General features: G+C 31.7%; 1 protein-coding gene across 1 annotated transcript in view; it reads right to left on the bottom strand.

Moving 5' to 3' along the window:
* The window catches only part of LOC136782956 (scaffold attachment factor B2-like), a 51,127-nt gene that overhangs the window by 14,336 nt on the left and 17,718 nt on the right, over positions 1-19,073 (bottom strand). The window contains exon 6 of the mRNA XM_066742737.1: positions 9,855-10,022. Coding sequence (XP_066598834.1) covers positions 9,855-10,022 — 168 coding nt within the window. The remainder of the gene's footprint in view (positions 1-9,854; positions 10,023-19,073) is intronic.

Here is a 19,073-nt window from a genome sequence, read left to right as displayed (position 1 = left end):
TTTGGATTTCGACTAAAAAGAGGCCAGGTATTTTACACTTCGTAAGATTTATAAAATTGTAAGACAAAAATATTAAAATTTATAAATACAAATACATGTTTTTACAGATATATTTTTTTGTATTAATTTCAGATTATGTTGGAGAATTCTGTTTGGTATATGGTGATATATGGTGTTTAACAATAAATTCTAATACAATAATATTGAGATACTTATTTCAATTTAATTTGTAACCTGCAGGTAGTGGAAATTTAAATATTATCACATTTTCGGTTCATAGCCTCTTATATTGTTATTATATTCTTATAAAATGATTACCAGGCAATATATTCTTAAATAATGCAACAACAAGCATCCGAATGGAAAAAAAGAGTAGAAATAATTTGTATCCAGCAGCTGTATGTTGAGTATGAGCCATTTGTGGATATTATAAAATTATTCAATTATATTATGTTTGAAATGAGCTTTATGTAGCAAAGCAACAATTAAAAAGAAAATTATATTGTATAATATGTACATATCCAATTTTAATTCAAACCAATTTTCTCTTAAGTAGCATTATTTATATAATATGTTTGTCTTATTTACAGGAAATGTCACAGAAAGAAGAAGGAGCATCTACAATGGTGGAAAATTGACTAAGCTGTCACATATTTGCGTAAAGATAAGCATATAAAACATTTTAACATACGTAAACTGTTAGTACCTAACTATTGAAGATAGATGGTTTTAGTAATAAGTAGATCTTTCATCATTTAAAATTGTCATTAATTGTTGTATATGTATATTTAAATAGTAAGTCTGGGAACTATTATGTATGAATTGAGCTTTAGGTAGCAAAGCAACAATTAAAAAAAAATTATATTGTTTAATATGTATCCAAAATTAATCAAAACAAATTTTCTCTTAATTAGCATTGTTTATATTAAAATTTTGTTTTATTTACAAGTTATTTCAGAAACAAGAAGGAGCATCTAGAATAGTGGGAAATAGGCTAAGCAGTCACATGTTAGCGTAAAGATATGCAGATGAAACATTATAACTTACGAAAATTTTTAGTGACTAATTTTAATGAGGATAGAAGGCTGTAGTAATAAGTAGAACTTTCATCATCTAAATTTGTCATTAATTGTTGTATATGTAAATGATATTGATTAATATATAAGAGGAATAATGAAACGTGATTATATTTCTTCATACGCAAATGCAGTTATACAATGCATTGTAAATTGTTATTCAATTAGAAGTGTACTATTTCGTATAGGAGCAGACAATGCTCTAAAATCTTTTATTTTTGCTTATAGAAACTATTGATAAATCTTTAGAGAATGTTGATATTAGACAATATGCTGAAATCCAATTTGTTGGAAAGCGGCAGTATGATGCTGGTGATTTAATCACTGCTCTGTGTGATAAATTAAGTTGCTTGAATCGCGTTGTGCAACATTATCTAACAAAAACGGACAAATGTAGTACTTCATGTTGTCATACAGATATTACCCAATTTTGTAATAACATTTTATTACTTACGCTATTTGATGGTATGAAGAGTTTGTTAATTCCCCAAAAATTATGCAAAAGTAATTCTTGGAGCACACGAAAGAAATAATTCAGAGCAACTTCTCTAAGTGGAAAAAAACTATAGAATTCTTTGTGCAGTAATTGCATGAGTTCTTTGAAACTTCAGCAAAAAATTGCTAGTACAGTTACTAACAAAGTTCTGATTGTTAAATTATCATTATATAATACCAAAACAGAAAATATAGAAAACATTAAAGATTGGATTGTTCTTAAAAACTGAAACATTAAAGGTATACCTATTGAGAAATTAGAAATGGGTGATAAAGTTTATAAAGCAAATTGTGCGATTTTCCATGACGGCAAGGATGCTGCAACTGGTCATTATACGTCTATGATACGTAAGGATAAATCATGGATATATGCGAACGATCATATCGTTCAAAAGAAAACGGCCCAGAAATTCAAAAGGTACCTTTATCATATTCTTTGAGGAAATTTAATTAATTCAATATTACGTTATTCGTATCTCTAACGGCTGCTTTTATAAATGTTGAAAGTTGTTATCATGGGTAAAAACATCTTAACATGTTCAACAATATTAGCACCACGGCTGCGTTTAAAACGCCATTTCACTAAATATTAGCCGCAATTATAGCGCCTTCGGCTGCAATATATCTAGTGAGTAAACTATTTAAAAATGATATGATTTCCACAATGAGTTTCTACCATTATAAAATTATTATCTCACTGAGTATCTCTAGCGCAGTTTCAAATAAAATCTCATATAATACATATTTTTTGTGTAGAAAATTATTGTATCTTTCTTCATCAAAACTATTTATAACGAGTTGATATGTAATTTTTCAATGTATTATTTAAAATGTTGTACTTTTACTTTTTTAATATTGTTAAATAAAATTGATTATTGTTAACAATATAATTATTTATATATTTCAATTTATATTCCCGTCCAATAAAATTTAATGATTAGAATACACATTCTTTCTTTAACAGTTTCATTACATCTTGTATTATTTGCATAAAGAAATTCTTAAGATGTATCTTTGTCAAAATATTACAAAAAGCTCTGATATCCCCCCGAAGAAACACTTTCGTGTAAAAAAAAACGGCAAGTAATTAGGTCCTTTCTCTCTACAAAAATTAAAATCCCAATAAAATACCATAAAAAAAAAATTAACACAAAATGAATCTCAAACAAAAATTCCGGCAACACAATGAATTGAAATCACTTAAATTCGACAAGTAATTATTTGATCCCAAACAAAAGTACCGGCAACACAAAGATTCTTTTATATTAACTTATCATTCTAAGAAAAATTGCGCGGGTAATGTAATATTACTAGAATTTAAAACCATTTTTTAATTTTGAACTCCTATTTAGAACCTCAAAAAGCTGATGTACATACATTTGCACGAAAAATACGGAAAATATGTTGAAAACTGTCAAAGAGTATATATTCTTATTCTTAACTATAATTTAAATTTCAAACTCCTTCGGTAGCACAAGTTATTATTACATAAATCAGCTAGGATATGGCATAAATCCTATCTTTATTTCTCTACCCCATGCTACTATGACAGATACAAAAATGTAATCTTTCAATTCTTTACGAGCATCCTAATGTATAATGTTACGGGCTCTTTTCGCGACGAAGCAAGACCAAGTACTTTCGGAATAACTTGATTTATTCAATTTATGATGAGGTAGTTTACAATGATGAGTTTAACAAAAATAAACCAGAATTATACTATTTTAAAGATTTTCTACATAAAAGTATCGGTAATAAATGATCATGAAATTTAGGTAACAAGTTGAAATTCGTAATTCCAGAGGAAGTCAAACGACTTATTCGAGTTAATGCTTGGTCCGGGCTGTGTGTGTACGTGATCGGTCAGGGGACAAGGAATCGAGCTTTCGCCTAACTGCAATGTTATGCATGACCATATTTGGTGCATGGTATGTAGTCACCCACGTATCTATAAGACATTTGTTCTAGAAGGTTCTATGTACTGACTAAGTTTTATTGCCACGGGCGCTTTCTTGGCCTTGACAACAGGCAAGAACTGTTGTGTCGGAAAAAGGGCTCAGGTTGCATTAGGATATTTCCATGACGCGCTTAGCCGAAAATCCAACTAGAGCCTTTCTTGGTCACTATGGACTCTTATTTAAAGTAAATATTTAATTCTAGCCTATAGATAATTAATACTTAGCATTATAACAAAGAATAAAATAAAAGGTAATGCTAGTATGAGTAGTTATATATAACAATAGAGAACTAAAAAAATATTCTAAAACTTACAAAAATTCATAATGGACAGCAAAGTGGACTACTACATATTTTAATTTCATTAACTTTACATTGGAATAAACGAACATAATATACATAGTGCTTAGTGCATTCGGGGAGATCTATGACCTATCAACGTATATATTTCTTGTAAGAGTAGGATAATTGCTACCACCTATAACCCTTAATTATATAGGCGCATCAGAAATATTACCATGCTGATTAAATTGGCGGTGACCCCATGCGCCTAATTAAGAGATAAACCCCCTATGAGAATCAGTGGCTATTTGGTACTCGGAAAGGACGCCTTATATGCAGATCAATTTATCTCCATCCACATGATTAAGAAAAATATAAATACACGATTATGAAATACTCCATTTAATGTTCATATAAAAATTCTTATAAGCATGTGTAATGTACATGTATCTATAGCCTGCCGAGGTAAAAGGAACATTGGTTACGAGCAGGCACGACTCCGACTAACGCGGCATAAGTGAAAGCAGGGAGTTGTTAATTGCCTCTAGCTTTGATTCCGTAGGTCAGCACTTGGAAAGATTTGTAATTTTTAACTGTTTATTATAAACATTGATAAAGATTCCCTATTAGTGTGTATAGCGAGCAGCCATAAGTTACAAATCTCTTCAAACTCCGCCATAGCTCATAGGTTCGAGCATCAAGTTTGATCAAACTATGTCCTTGATGAAATGTGACGTTAATCACTAAAAACTGCATTAAGCTGGCAAAATTTAAGCACCATTTTCTATTTCTACATATATAAACCAATAGGTATAAAGATTCAAAATATTAAAAAAAAAATTATTAGTATTAAAAGAAAATGTGTAGGATTTTATATTACGCAATTAGTTTTAATACAAATCATCTTTACTTCAGTTCACTCTTTAAAGACCGGAAATGTTTCGTTGAAATCCACTCTATTATTGCGAAATTTGACTGTATATGTATGCAGAGTGTTTCGCGTAAGACGCCTCAAAGCATGGATTCAAAATGACGCGTATCTTTTTAATTCTGAGAGATATTCTTTTTTCATATGACCTTTTCGAAAGCAAATAACAAGAGGTTTTGAAAAAGTTGTATGGAAAAATTAAATATCTGTAATAGTTAAAGAGATACACGTCATTTTGTATCCATGCTGAGGGGTGTCTTACGTGAAACACCTTGTATATAACGAACGTACTTTGCAAAATCGCTACCATTAATATTTGGTTAATATATCGACCAATTCTGACCATAAAGGTTTAATTTAATTAAGGGGTAACACTCCACTAAGAATTTGGAAGTATTGATATATTTTATCTCGACTTGAACAATACTTTACGATCTTAAAAACCACATACAATTGGTCCTAAAGTGAAATAATAATTCTAACAAGTCCAACTCCCGATTCTGCTAAAGGGCCTAGGTATCCACTTTGGGCATCTTCATGGCGTACTCAGATTCATTGCCATTATACCTTTTCTATCTGTTAAAATACTATGTAAGTCGGGTACTTCGGAACAGGAGGTCATTACTGTTACTCAGACGTAAGCTAAGATGCAGTAATCTATTATAAACGTGTAAGTAAGTTTGTAAATCAATATAACTGCCAATTAACGTCTTGCTAACGCTTTGCTTTCCTTTTTCTATCTATTCCTTTTTTTGTATAAATATATTTCGTACTTTCTATTATTTTAAAGCTGACAACAAATATTATAAAAGATCAGTGCTTAAAGGGAGAAAATCAAAAATGTGAAACTTTTCAATAAATATCCCCATGGAAATGATTCGTAGATGTTCATTGCAGAGAACAGAAGTTACTGGAAATTTCGAATATACTCAAAATCACTTCTAAAAGATGAAGTATTTAACGGCATTTCTCCAATTTATGAAAATTAAGTGGTGGCGATCTACTATCTCATTGCTTAGGTTGCTATCCACATAATAGCAAATACAGCTTCAATGTTACTATGTGGTCTGTGACACTAAAATCAGTCTCCAGTGGAAATATGTTCTCGATACTGTAAGCATCTGTAATAATAACCAGTCTGGTCTCACAAGATCATTGCAATTTTTAGGATTGAAAATTGTGTGCGGGTGCGTGTGTTTGGCTCCACTTTTGTAATTTCGGTATGAAAAGTGATGCGTAATGCATAAAATTTTACGAGCGATTACTCACACCGATGGCGCAAGATAGGTCAACTTGTAATGAAGACACCCAGAAAAGTGAAGGAAGAAGTAAGAATTAATATAGATGACTGAATTTTTGATACAGGTTTCGTTAATTAGAGGTAAAGAAAAAGTTTAAAGATTCGTCTGTATGTTAAACTTTAAATGCATTTTTCTCAAAATCACATTTTACAAACTGGGAGGTCAGATTACTTGGCACCAGTGAACGGATCCTTTTAAAAATCTAACAGTATCTTTACAATTCGATTCTTCATAAAAGTGCTTAGACGTTTGCGACTGAATTTACTATTATTTTGTAAACAATTTCCAGCTTATGTTTGCTGTAACTCGACATTTTCTTTCTTAAGAGTGCGCCATTTTTACAAAAATCAATAAAAAAAAACCCCCTATGTACTTATTTAGCCAATTGTATGTATGTTGGAAAACTTTTGTGTTTTTTGTTCTAGATCTCATTCTCTCTAAGAAATGCGTCCTCTAATGGAAGCGTTTCGAAAAAAAGCGTTCTGCAAGATCCACTATATCACTGTCATTTTGTAGAAGAATTTTAATAAAAAAAAATCAAGAGACACGGTAGTGTCTCGACGGCAAGTACATATAAAAGTAGATAATGACATGTCTATACCGCCGAGCACTACCGTGTAACTTATACAGCAAGTTTAGCCGTCCCAATTTTCAAACCGATTTATTTCTATGAATGATCAATTGTCATGATTTAAGTAAAGCTTTACTTAAAATGGTTTTGAAAAACCTTTGATTTGACCCCATAAACATTAAAATCCGTTCACGCAATCCAGAGATCTCATACTCTGTTAGCTACATATATTGCCGAGGTTGAAATTCTTCTCCCTTCTTTCTTCCCGAGTTCTGTATGTCCCAGGCTAATTCTGTATGTCTCGGACTGAAGTTGGCCGCTAAGGAAAGTGACGTCATTTTCACATCGCTTCCAACAAACTATACTCAACGACGAAACTATAGTTGTGAACTTGCAAATAAATCGATGTAATCGATATAACTAATCCGGCGACTTGTTAACTGTCAATAGTAATGTAAGGTTATGTATATTTAATGCAGTGAGAATGTTCATTATTATGTTAGTGAATGAGTTTAATTTTTAAAATGACAAATATATTCGAATAATAATGACATAAGGAGTTGACAATTATTAGATAAGTATAACATTATATTTTATAATACAGGATGTTAGTATACTTTGTGGTACTTTGCGAAATTTCTTTTTCAGATAAATTAAGGTAGAATAATTCTATTTGAATTGTTGAGGATAGAGCTGACTGGATGAAGTAAAATTAATATTTACATATTTTCAACACTGTGCGAAGAAGATATATACTTTCAACATTTACGTGCATCAGTGATTATCAGGAGCATATTAATTGCGAGAAATTGTTAAGGTATTTGAAAATCATATGCTAAACTTCCAGGTGTTGAAATCATTAACAAAATGCATGTTTAACTGTTTTTTCTTTAAACTGATGTGGAATTTAACTGTCCAATAAGTTATATCATATATACAAACAATTATCTAGGAGACAATAAAACTTCCTTATTACTACGATTAAAGAAAAGTAGATGAATATTTGCTAATCGTTACTTAATATTCAATTATAATATAAAAAAAGTATTAAAGCCAAATATTTATCTACGCTTCCCTAATCAGAGTAGAAAGAAATTATTATTATCTGCGAGAAAATAATTTAATTTCTTATAAGTATAACATTGAGTTTTATAATATAATATGTAATATATTTTTTGGAACTTAATGAGATTTTATTTCAGATTGAATTATAATAACGTGTTTATTGTGTCATTGTGCAGGCTTGAGTTGTAATATTAAATAGAAGAAATCAGAAATGATATCAGTTTGCCATAGTAAGAGCCATAATGCAAAGTTAATGGTGAGAGTTAAATCTAAGGAAAAGGCGGAGAAATTAACAAATTTGGAGGCCAATTCTTGATAGTGAAAGGCTTGCAGGTGATTTTAGGCATAAACTTTTTGAAATATATAAGTCAATTAAATAATAAGTATAATGAAAACATCATCTAGAAGTGAAACAATGAAATGAAGTCATCGTTTTAATATTTTCCATGCGATAGATAATACAGTGAATAAATTTGGGAAAATGATAGCAGCATATCTAAAATAGAGGCTTCCATTGCATTAATTTGTGTATTATCGAGTTTATATTGATGAAAAGAAAATACAAATGGCACTAGTTTGCTTGAAAAAGAGCCCTGATTCATAGTTGATATTGGCAGTAACAGTTAAGAAAAAGGTAAAAAAAGGGATCAATTTCTAAGCAAATTCTTGAAAGTGAAGGGCTTGGGTGATTTTGAACATACAATTTTGGATTTAGAACTCATATAGTTGATGAAAATTATAATAAAATCTTGTAAATGTGTAAATATGAAAGGAATTCATTACTTCAATATTTCACATGTAATAGAGCATACAGTTTGTAACTTCAGGAAACTGAAAGCAGTACACTTAAAAAACATATGCTTCCATTGTATTAACTGGTATATATTTTACAGTTTAAATTAATCAAAAGAATAAATAAACGACACTAGTTTACCAGAGAAAGAGCCAAAATGAAAGTTGATAGTGAGAGTAACACCTAAGAAAAAGGTGGATTTAGAGGTAAATTTAGAAGCATATTCTTGAAAGCGAAAGGCTTTAAGGTGATTTTGGGTATAAAATGTTGGAAATATAATTCAAACAGTTATTGTGAATACTATGTTAAAAACCTTTAAAAGTGTAACTATGATAAGAATTCATCATTGTAATATTTTGTATTTTATTTAATAGAATAATAAATTAATATTTTGAATTGAAACTTTACATTATGGAACGATGAGAATATTGGAAAATGTTTTGTTAGATTGAATTAGTTAAAATAATTGATTAATTTGAACTCCTATATTCTTACAAAACGTTATAAGATCCTACAAAAAACAAGCTTCGCTTGTAAAGAAAGAACGGCAAGTACATAAGTCGTATCTAGGATAATTAATATAGTAATATAAAATATTTTAATTAAAAAAAATAGTGAAATCAAAATGCTAGGCAAGTATAAATTATTGTTACCATGATGAAAATTAAAATTTGGAAAAAGGAAAATAGTAACACAAAAATTATACTTGTCGGGCCCGTAATATTCACGTGTAAGTCGCTATCTTGCAATTTAAGCGTTGCTTCTCATAAGTTAAAATGTGGCTATTTAATACGATTGCATACAACGGGCCACCGGCAAGTATAATTTTTGTGTTACTATTTTCCTTTTTCCAAATTTTAACTTTCATCATGGTAACAAAAATTTTACTTGCCTAGCTTTTGGATTTCACTATTTTTTTTAATTAAAATATTTTGTATTACTATATTAATTATGCTAGATACGACTTATGTACTTGCCGTTATTTCTTTACAAGCAAAGCTTGTTTTTTGTGGGATATTTTTTTTCACACTTTTAAATACATGCTTTGATGTGAATTCTGAAAAAAGAAATTCTATTCCCCTTTCAGAACTTCCAGAATTAATTCGCAAAGGTACGCCTTCTGACATCTACAATGTCGTTACTCCTTGTAAATACGAGAAGAAAATTAATTTTAACTCTAAAACAGTCACTTTATTGCGAAGTGAAAAAAAAGCACCGCTATTGTAATGACCCAGTCTATTCCTCTATCCCTACTATAAGATCTGCCTTCGGGTCTTCAATTCTTGCTTCGGCTAGCTATATCATCATACTTTAAAATTACTTTGTCCAGTACGGGCATGTACACGTGTTCGACAGTTAAAGAGTTGTAATGGTGCAGTGACCGTACCTTTCTTTTACTTGGCGAGGGTCAATCGATGAAGATGCAGGATGAGGTTCGCGGCGTAAAATAACTTCTCTTCCTCGAGAAACATCAGTAAATGACTCTGGACGACTACTTCGTGATGTAAAATCACTACGTTTAAATTCTTTCTTCAATCCATTATCTGATGCCGTTCTGAAATTAAAATAATAAGATCATATATTAAATACAACAATTTTAAACATGAGTAAGGGTTCTAATACACGGCGTGTGGATAAACGTACGATGCCACATCCCTATCTACGGGTGAAACACATCCGAAGTGGAAAACTTTGGGCCACGTCTTTGTACAGCTAGACTTACACCTTCATACAGAGCATATCAGCACAATAATGCGGATATAATTTGAATCACGTATTCTTGGGGGTAAACCTAGTGGAAAAGTGCTCTACCATTTTTATTACAAAGGCACCGATAACGGGATAATTCATAATTAAATCAAGGAATCAGGGCTCGAATTCAACGGAATAGCTACTTTGCTTTCACTTTCGTTAACAATTTTCTTTCAAAAAATAAATGAAGCTCGTACTTCTCACCGTTTTGTGTCGCCACAGGCATACATATGAAAGTAAACCGATTATGAATAATATCGCCTTCTAACGTTTTACTTTCCTGATCCTAACGCTGTATAAATTCTATTATCTACTTATTTTTAAGGGGTCCTTCAAAAGTGCCTATTAAGGGGATCCATTTCGCATCGAGAAAGTACTTTCAAATTATCTTCTACAATTTTAAAAATTTAAATATATTCATAGGGACCAAATTGGCTCGTATTGATCTGCTTAATTAACGTAAAAGCTTATTTTCTGGATTAAAAAAAAAAAAAATTTTAAATAGGATATTAATAATAATATTTTATTTCCCATTAATAATTTCTAAAAAGAGAACCTTTACGACGCTGCGCCAAACTTCAACGAGTAATTTAAGACCAACAAGAAGCAAATATTCTCATAAATGTAGATTTTTTGGAAATACTACTGTAGCGCAACAAGGAAATATTTGCAAATTTGCCATTGTTGTGCTACAATAGTATTTCCAAAAATTCTTCTACATTTATGGGAATATTTGCTTCTTGTTGGTCTTAAATTACTCGTTGAAGTTTGGCGCAGCGTCGTAAAGGCTCCCTTTTTAGAAATTATTAATGGGAAATAAAATATTATTATTAATATCCTATTTAAATTTTTTTTTTTTTTAATCCATAAAATAAGCTTTTACGTTAATTAAGCAGATCAATACGAGCCAATTTGGTCCCTATGAATATATTCAAATTTTTAAAATTGTAGAAGATAATTTGAAAGTACTTTCTCGAAGCGCAATGGACCCCTTTAAGCTGAAAATTTTTGACTAAAATACGGCGTTACTTGTAGACTAATTATAAATCGTTTTATCTTTTCGGTGTCTCGACATATGAACTGCTCTATCTAATAAGGTAGTTATAAGAAAGATTATTTTAGTAAAAAAACAATTTTAAGAACATTTATTTTATACGGTTTTACAAAAATCTTACTGTTTTATCAGACAGAGTAGTCTACTGCATCATTGGAAGGGCAAAATGACTTGAAGCCGGTTTTCAAATAATACCCTAATCTCGTTTGGAAATTTTAACCTAAATAGTATTTGAGGGATCCATCTAATAATAAAGCTAATCTTGTTTTCTATGAAAGTACAAATCACAAGATTAAGAACAATTTTGTATTAATGCCGGAGGCTATTCATAGATTTTGCACTCTCTTAAGTACTAGAAGATTCCAGATAAGTTAGTAAATACTTATGCCTTCCTCTTCTTTTTATTACAATTATCTTGATGAATTGGTAAATATTAAATTTAGGATCATGCTATCTTTCAATCACTACAAAATACAATATGGCCTAGCACTTGAATAGTATTACTGGCAAGTCTATTTAGACAGACGCTATGCAAAAAGTATTAGGAAAAAAGTGGATAATCTATGTCATTAAGAAAAATTAAGAGTAACTTTTTGACTAGTGCTTTCATAGAATAGAAAAATGTTTCATTTTTAAAGGGATCCTTAAGGAACCTATTCAGTCAAATTTTACGAACAAGATTCATTATTTGAAAGCCTATTTTGAAATTAGTCCGCTCTTTCAATGTTTTAGCAAACTACCCTATGTAATATAACAGTAAAATTCATGAAAAGTGAAAATAAAGAATTATTTAAATTTGCTATTTTAATAAAATAGTTTTTTTTTATAACTATACCTTATTAGATAGAGCAGTTCATACGTCGTGACACCGAAAAGGTAAAACGACTTTGAAATTAGTCTACAAACAACGCTGTATTGTAGTCCAAAATTTTCAGGTTAATAGGCGCTTTTGAGGGACCCCTTTAAAAATACGTAGATTATAGATTTTATACAGCGTCAGGATCAGAAACGTAAAATGCCAGAAGGCAATGTTATTCACAATCAGTTTATTTTCACACATGTGCCTGTGGCGACACAGAACGGTGTGAAATACGAGCTCCGTTTGTTTTGTTGAAAGAGAATTATTAACGAAAGTGAAAGCAAAGTAGCTATTCCCTTTGAATTCGAGTCCTGATTCCAGCGTTGCCAACTCCGCCATTTTGATTATGCTACGCTGTACAGTGATGCCAGAAACAAGCTTTTACCAACGAAAATGAAGTTAACCGCTAGCCAGCAGCAGTATAGAAAATTTGAAGATAAGGGGTATATAGCCCTTCTCTTCAAATTTTCTATACTGCTGCTGGCTAGCGGTTAACTTCATTTTCGTTGGTAAAAGCTTGTTTCTGGCATCACTGTACAGCGTAGCATAATCAAAATGGCGGAGTAGGCAACCCTGCCTGATTCCTTGAATTAAAAATGAATTATCCTGCTAACAGTGCCTTTGTGAAAAAAATGGTACAGCACTTTTCCGCTAAATTCACCTTCAAAAATACGTGGTTCAAATTATACGAATTATCGCTGATACACCCTGTATATTCTTAAATTTGTGAGAGGGTCGATACGTCATAACACTTTATCCATTGAGAACGGAAAATATTGCAGCGAGTAGATTATCGCACACAGGTAAAATTACAACATAGGTATATGTCTACCTATAGAAAAACGCAGTGCAAGGCCTTTAAATCAGGGTCTTTCTAAATATAAATGTATAAAGACGTATGGTACGTTAATCCAAAAGCCATATAATGGCACTTGCTGGATGAGTTTAATAACACGTATACGTAAAGTTGCCATTTATATAACCCCGGACACATTAGATATTTTGATATAGAGGCTAATAATATAGGAACAGTTTCATAGAAACAACGTAAATAATTAAATATTTAATACAATTATAAACATACCTATTATATCATTTTCATTAGAATTCACTTAAAAGAGGATATTATACAAGATAAAGAGGAGGAAATGACAAGTCTACGTATACGGAGTCCGATACTTGATTCGTCCAAAGAGGCAAAAACTTTCTCCAAATCTCAAAGGGGGTTCTAAAAAATCTTATCATTAACATATGAACTAAATTTGTGAATCTTTTTTACGGTTCAAATGTAAACTGACGGATAGGTTAAAGAGATAAAATTGATACCTGTAGCCCCACTCCCCTGCTCATTTTCTGTCTATCTTTTAACCTATAATAAATTTAGTCCAACCATGAAAAATCAAGTAAAATGCATTTCTTCGTACTAATGAAGGGATGGAACTAGTTGAATGATATTTATGGTTACCTTGGAAACTAGAATATAGCTATTATCCATTTTTGAAATAATTGGCTATTTTAAGGTGATCTGACAAACTTCCAGGTACATTTTAAACACGAGAAACTAAATCTTAAAGGAAAAGCTAACAATCTATAATTCTGGAGTCTAATTACATAGAGAAACAGGAAACATGCGGTGTCAGCTTTGACAGCGGTTTCTTCCTTAATTTTCTACGTTGAGCTCGAATCCTTTTTTCAAATTGCTCATTAGACTCTGGTTTCCAAAATATTTAGAGTTCTGGTGTAAAATTAGCAGCTTTTGACTGTATTCAACGATATACAATACAAACACAATGAATCATACAGAATCGGTTTACATTTATTCAAATAATAATGGATTAGACGTTTAAAAAATATCCAGATTATGAGGATACCTTTTACTTCGTCGAGTTAAGTTAACATGAGTTTCTTAATTCAGAAATCATGAAAAGATTGGTGAAAATATAAAATAAAAAGATAGCGCTATATATAAGGTCTGCATGTTAATGATTTTCGTGAACTTTAGTCGTCATGGTTACTACAAATAAAAAGATCATTTGTAGGTCACGACTACTTTTAAAAGCCATTAAGCTGTGATAGCTTCATACCGTAAAGACGGTTTTCTGGATTACATAACTCTTGAAAAACTTATAGCGTACAATGTCTGTACGCAAGGATGGCCAAAAACTGTTTAGTGAAAGAAGATATACAAAGAAAATTGAAATAAAAACTCAGACTAATTAAAATAAATTACTGATCAATAAATTTCAAGTTATATGACTGATAAAAAATACAAATGTGTACAAAAAAATATCCCGGAAGAAAAATTTGCACTCAAAGTGCAGAAAGGATGAACTTAACCACGAAGTATCATCCTGGAAAAAATCCCTAGATTCTACTCCCTGTTAACAACAGCCTGTACTGAATACGGCATTAAAGGTAAGAAGTGCGGTAGTGAGAGATATCCTATAATTAATACAAGAGAGAGTCCTCTAGTACCTTTGAAGAGACAGATGTTAGTAAGAGTGGTCTCCCATGATGGTAATATAGGAGTTTCAGAGAGATACTTTCACCAATGTTGGCCATAGAGCTAAATGGTTATCTTCGTAACCTAGCCTTGCAGGAAAACTGAGGTGCAATGGCTGTACCCTAAATAGGTACGGAACCTCAACTCATAAGCGAGAAGAGATCCCCGCGGTAGCCACCTTGTGGCGTGGAATGCAACTACTGGGCAAATAGAAAAAGACAGCGAGAGCCAGCGAAAGAGTGAGAGCCCGAGAGCCCTGGATCGTTCACCTCTGTTCTGCATTACACCATCATAAATAATCTATTTATATTTACGGTGACTTTGAACATTGAGGTAGAAGGTAATATCATCAGCAATGGCACTCTAATGTGGGTTTGCTTTTTACCTTACAGTTTTCTGTCATTTTAATGGTTCCCAAATTAAAATAATGCGGATTAACTTATGTCCGCAAAGAAAAAGTTATTTGCATAATATGGATATATTTTTAAACCTCCAATCAATCAAGAGATACCATAGTATCTCGACAGCAAGTAATAAAAAAAAGTCGAAACACTACTATCTTTGACGCCAAGATTGGATCAAACTATACCTAATTTTATTTTGATCGAATATATCTTGAAATTGGATAATTTAATTAAAAATCTAATGAAAATTTCATTATATAATGTGGATATACGTTTTCAAATGAGACCACAAACGTTTAAATTGGTTCACGCAATGCTGAGATATTACAATTCTTGTGTTTCAATCGTCAAAAAATTATCGCAGAAGTTCAGACATTTTGATGTCTGTACTCTTCATCTCATTTTAACACGTTCATTAAACACATTTAAGTGTGCGGATGAGAATCTCTTTGGCAGTGTTGCCAACTGTCATCGACCTTTTCTCAAATAATACATATGGTATAGTACAGACTTCTAACATATATGTATATGTTGTAACGAGAATCTTCGTTATGTATCCGAAATACCGATGTCAGAGAATAAAGAACATAAAGATATCGAACAGTGGATATTATTGATCCTTGCGTTACCGGCTCATGAGATAGGCTCACGAGTGGATTATAGTTAACGTCATGGATGAACCCCGTTGATTGGTAGAAGCCCGGGAGAAAAAACCGACATTCCAAAATGCAACGTCCAAGTTGTTCTAGGGAATAAGGCAGGGCCATGCCATAGCCCAATGAATAGCGAATAAAAGTAGCGATTTCACACACACACACATGACAAAAATACTAACAGGTAGCGAGCAGCAGAACTATCTAGAAAAAGATGCCCAAATTAATATGTTCTTCACTCGAGTTTTTGGTCGCAAGTTTATTATAAACAATTTAATGCAAAAAATCGTATTTTTTCAGGTTCTTATCTTATTACTTCTAAAAGAATGAAGTAATCTGAATGGCCCTAGCAAATAATATATATAGGAAGAAAATATCTACAAAATGAGACCAAGCACTTCTTGATACGATAACTACGAGCGGAGAAAAGTAGGAGAAACTGGAAAATTCGGCGTTTTTTATATTAAATTATTCGCCTTTGGACATCAATAGGGAATTATATACTATTTATATGCAAGAAATGCAAGCTCCATCTGACGTTTAATTTCCTCACAATTGCGAGGGAAAATTTCAAGACGGTATTTTTCTAACTAATCCCTATACGTTATCATATGTACTATATCAATTTTAAAAACGATTTTGATAGCTGACAATATTTGCTACAAAATGTATATTTCAGTTTTCTGATAAAATGATTGCAAGTATGAGGAAAACACACCTAAAGTTGATATTAAACGGTCGAGTGGTGGGGGATCGATCGTCAGAGGAATAGAAACGGTGTATACAGGGTATAATAGCAATGATGTTTTTAATTTTAACCACATATTCTTGAGGCTAAATTAAGTAGAAAAGTCCTATAGTATGACATCCGTAAAAGCATCTTTGCTGAGATAAATCAATTTTAAACTGATAAATCAGGGCCTTGATTCAACGGAAAAATTACTTTACTTTAACTTTCGTTAACAGTTTCCCTTCAAAAAACAAAAGAAGTTTGTACCTCTCCACCGATCCGTATTGTCGTACACGCACATACAAACACGCACGCAACTCTACGTCGTTTTTAATATTACCTCCTAATACATTACATTCCTGATCCTGGTGCTGATAAAATTTATTTTCTGTCTATCTTTAAAAGGATCCTCAATATAGCACCCAGTTTTAGTTGAAAAGTCTGGAGAATAATACGGCGTTTTTCGTAGATTAATTTTGAAGTCGTTTTATCTTTTCGGTAACGCGGCATATGAACTGCTCTAAAGTAGTCTAAAAATAAATATTATATTAAAAAACCAATTATAAGAAATCGTATTTTTTCTGTTTCTGACAATCTTACTTTTTTATCTGATAGAGTCGCTAGCTGTGTACACCATTGGAAGATCAAAATTACTCGGAAATAGATTTTCAAGTAAGGCCATAGTCTTCACTGGAGATTTCGGCCCGATAAGTGGAGAGCCTGAAGGATTCCTTTAAAATAAATGAGCCTTTTTTTCATTTTATGTAGGGACAAGCCACAAAATTACAAATAATTTTTTGTTAATGCTGTAAATTATTATTCATAGTCTTTGCACGCTCTTAGTTACGAGAAGATTTCAGATAAGTTAATAAATGCTTATGCTTTTCTCTTTTTCAGTTTATTACGATTTGCTTGGTGAATTGTAAAATATTTCAATTTGGTAACCATATCAACTTCTAATCACTATAAACTAGAATCTGGTCTAGCAATTGGCTAGTCTTCTAGCAAGTCCATTTAGGCAGACACTATGCAAAAACTGTGGACAATCTACAGCATAAAGAAAAAATTATTCTTAAATTTGTAGCTTGTCTCTTCATAAAATGGAAAAAGGTTTATTTTTTCTTAAAGAAGCTCTCCACTTTGATTGAAATTTCCAGAGAAGACTTAGGCCTTACTTGAAAATTTGTTTCTGAGTCATTTTGATCTTCCACTGATGCACACAGCAAGCTACTCTATCAGATAAAACAGTAAGATTGTCAGAAACAGAAGCAATACGATTTCTTATAATCGTTTTTTTAATATAACATTTATTTTTAGACTACTTTAGAGCAGTTCAAGTGCCGCGTTACCAAAACGATAAAACGACTTCAAAATTAATCTACGAATAACGCCGTATTATTCTCCAGACTTTTCAACTAAAACTGGGTGCTATATCGAGGATCTTTTTAAAGATGGCCAGAAAATAAAGTTCTTTAGTACCAGGATCAGGAATGTAAGACATCAGAATGTAATGTTTGATGTTTGCAATTGGTATAGTTGCACATGTGTGCGCGTGACAATACGGAACAATGAAGTACGAACTTCTTTTGTTTTTGGAAGGGGAACTGTCAACGAAAGTAAGAGTAAAGTAATAGTTCTGTTGAATCAAAGCTCTGATTTATCGATTTAAAATTGATTTATCTCATCAATGATGCTTTTACGGGTGTCGTATTATAGGACTTTTCTACTTAGTTTAGCCTCAAGAATATTTGGTTAAAATTAAAAACATCATTGCTGTTACACTCTGTATACCTTTAGCATAGCAAAAGTTAAAATTTCGCAAAAAAAAAAAAAAAGTAACATAAAAGAGTTAACGGGAATCCGTATACCGACATTACAGGGCAAAAACTATTTCGCATGCACCGTTGTCATTTGTTGGCGGATTGTAAAGTTATTATAGGTTTTTGGAAATGCCAGAATATTATCTACTGAAGTACGTTGGGCAAATTAACAAAAAATGAAAACAAAATTTTGTTTAAATAAATATATTAACATTATTAAGGAACACCAAATAAATCGCAAAATCCCCCAACGTACTTCACTAGATAATGTTCTTACGTTTGCAAAAAGTCGACAAAAATGCAAATCCGTCAAGAAATGACGATGCTGCATGCGAAGCAGTTTTCGCCCTGTAATGTCGGTATACGGATTCCCGTTAATAGCCAGGAGCCCATTGTATAGAATCGTATTAAATAGTTGCATTTTGAACTTACGATAAGCCACACTTATATTGCAAGATAGTGAGTTACACATGAAAATTACGGGCCCGGCTATTAAGTTTTGTGTTACTATATGTTTTTTTTTAATTTTTGAATAGTAAAAATATATTCTTGCCTAACATTTGGATTTCACTAATTTATTTAATTGAAATATTTTATTTTACTATATTAATTACGCTAGACGATATATGTACTTATCGTTCTTTTTACAAGCAAAGCTTGTTATTTGTGGGATCTCTCAGAATGTCTTTTAATTTATATATGCAATCACAATGCACAGTAATCGCCGGATTATCCATATCGATCATACCGATTTTATTTGATAGCTCCTGTCGAGCTACATCCATGCAGGTTTTGTCATTGGTAGTGTTCGGCAACCCAGGGCTTTCTTAG

This window comes from Prorops nasuta, unplaced genomic scaffold, assembly GCF_024137725.1.
Source record: "Prorops nasuta isolate Cenicafe-Biocafe unplaced genomic scaffold, Cenicafe_Pnas_1.2 PNAS00031, whole genome shotgun sequence".
NCBI classification, from domain to species: Eukaryota; Metazoa; Arthropoda; class Insecta; order Hymenoptera; family Bethylidae; genus Prorops; species Prorops nasuta.
This window is presented reverse-complemented; position numbering and strand designations above follow the sequence as displayed.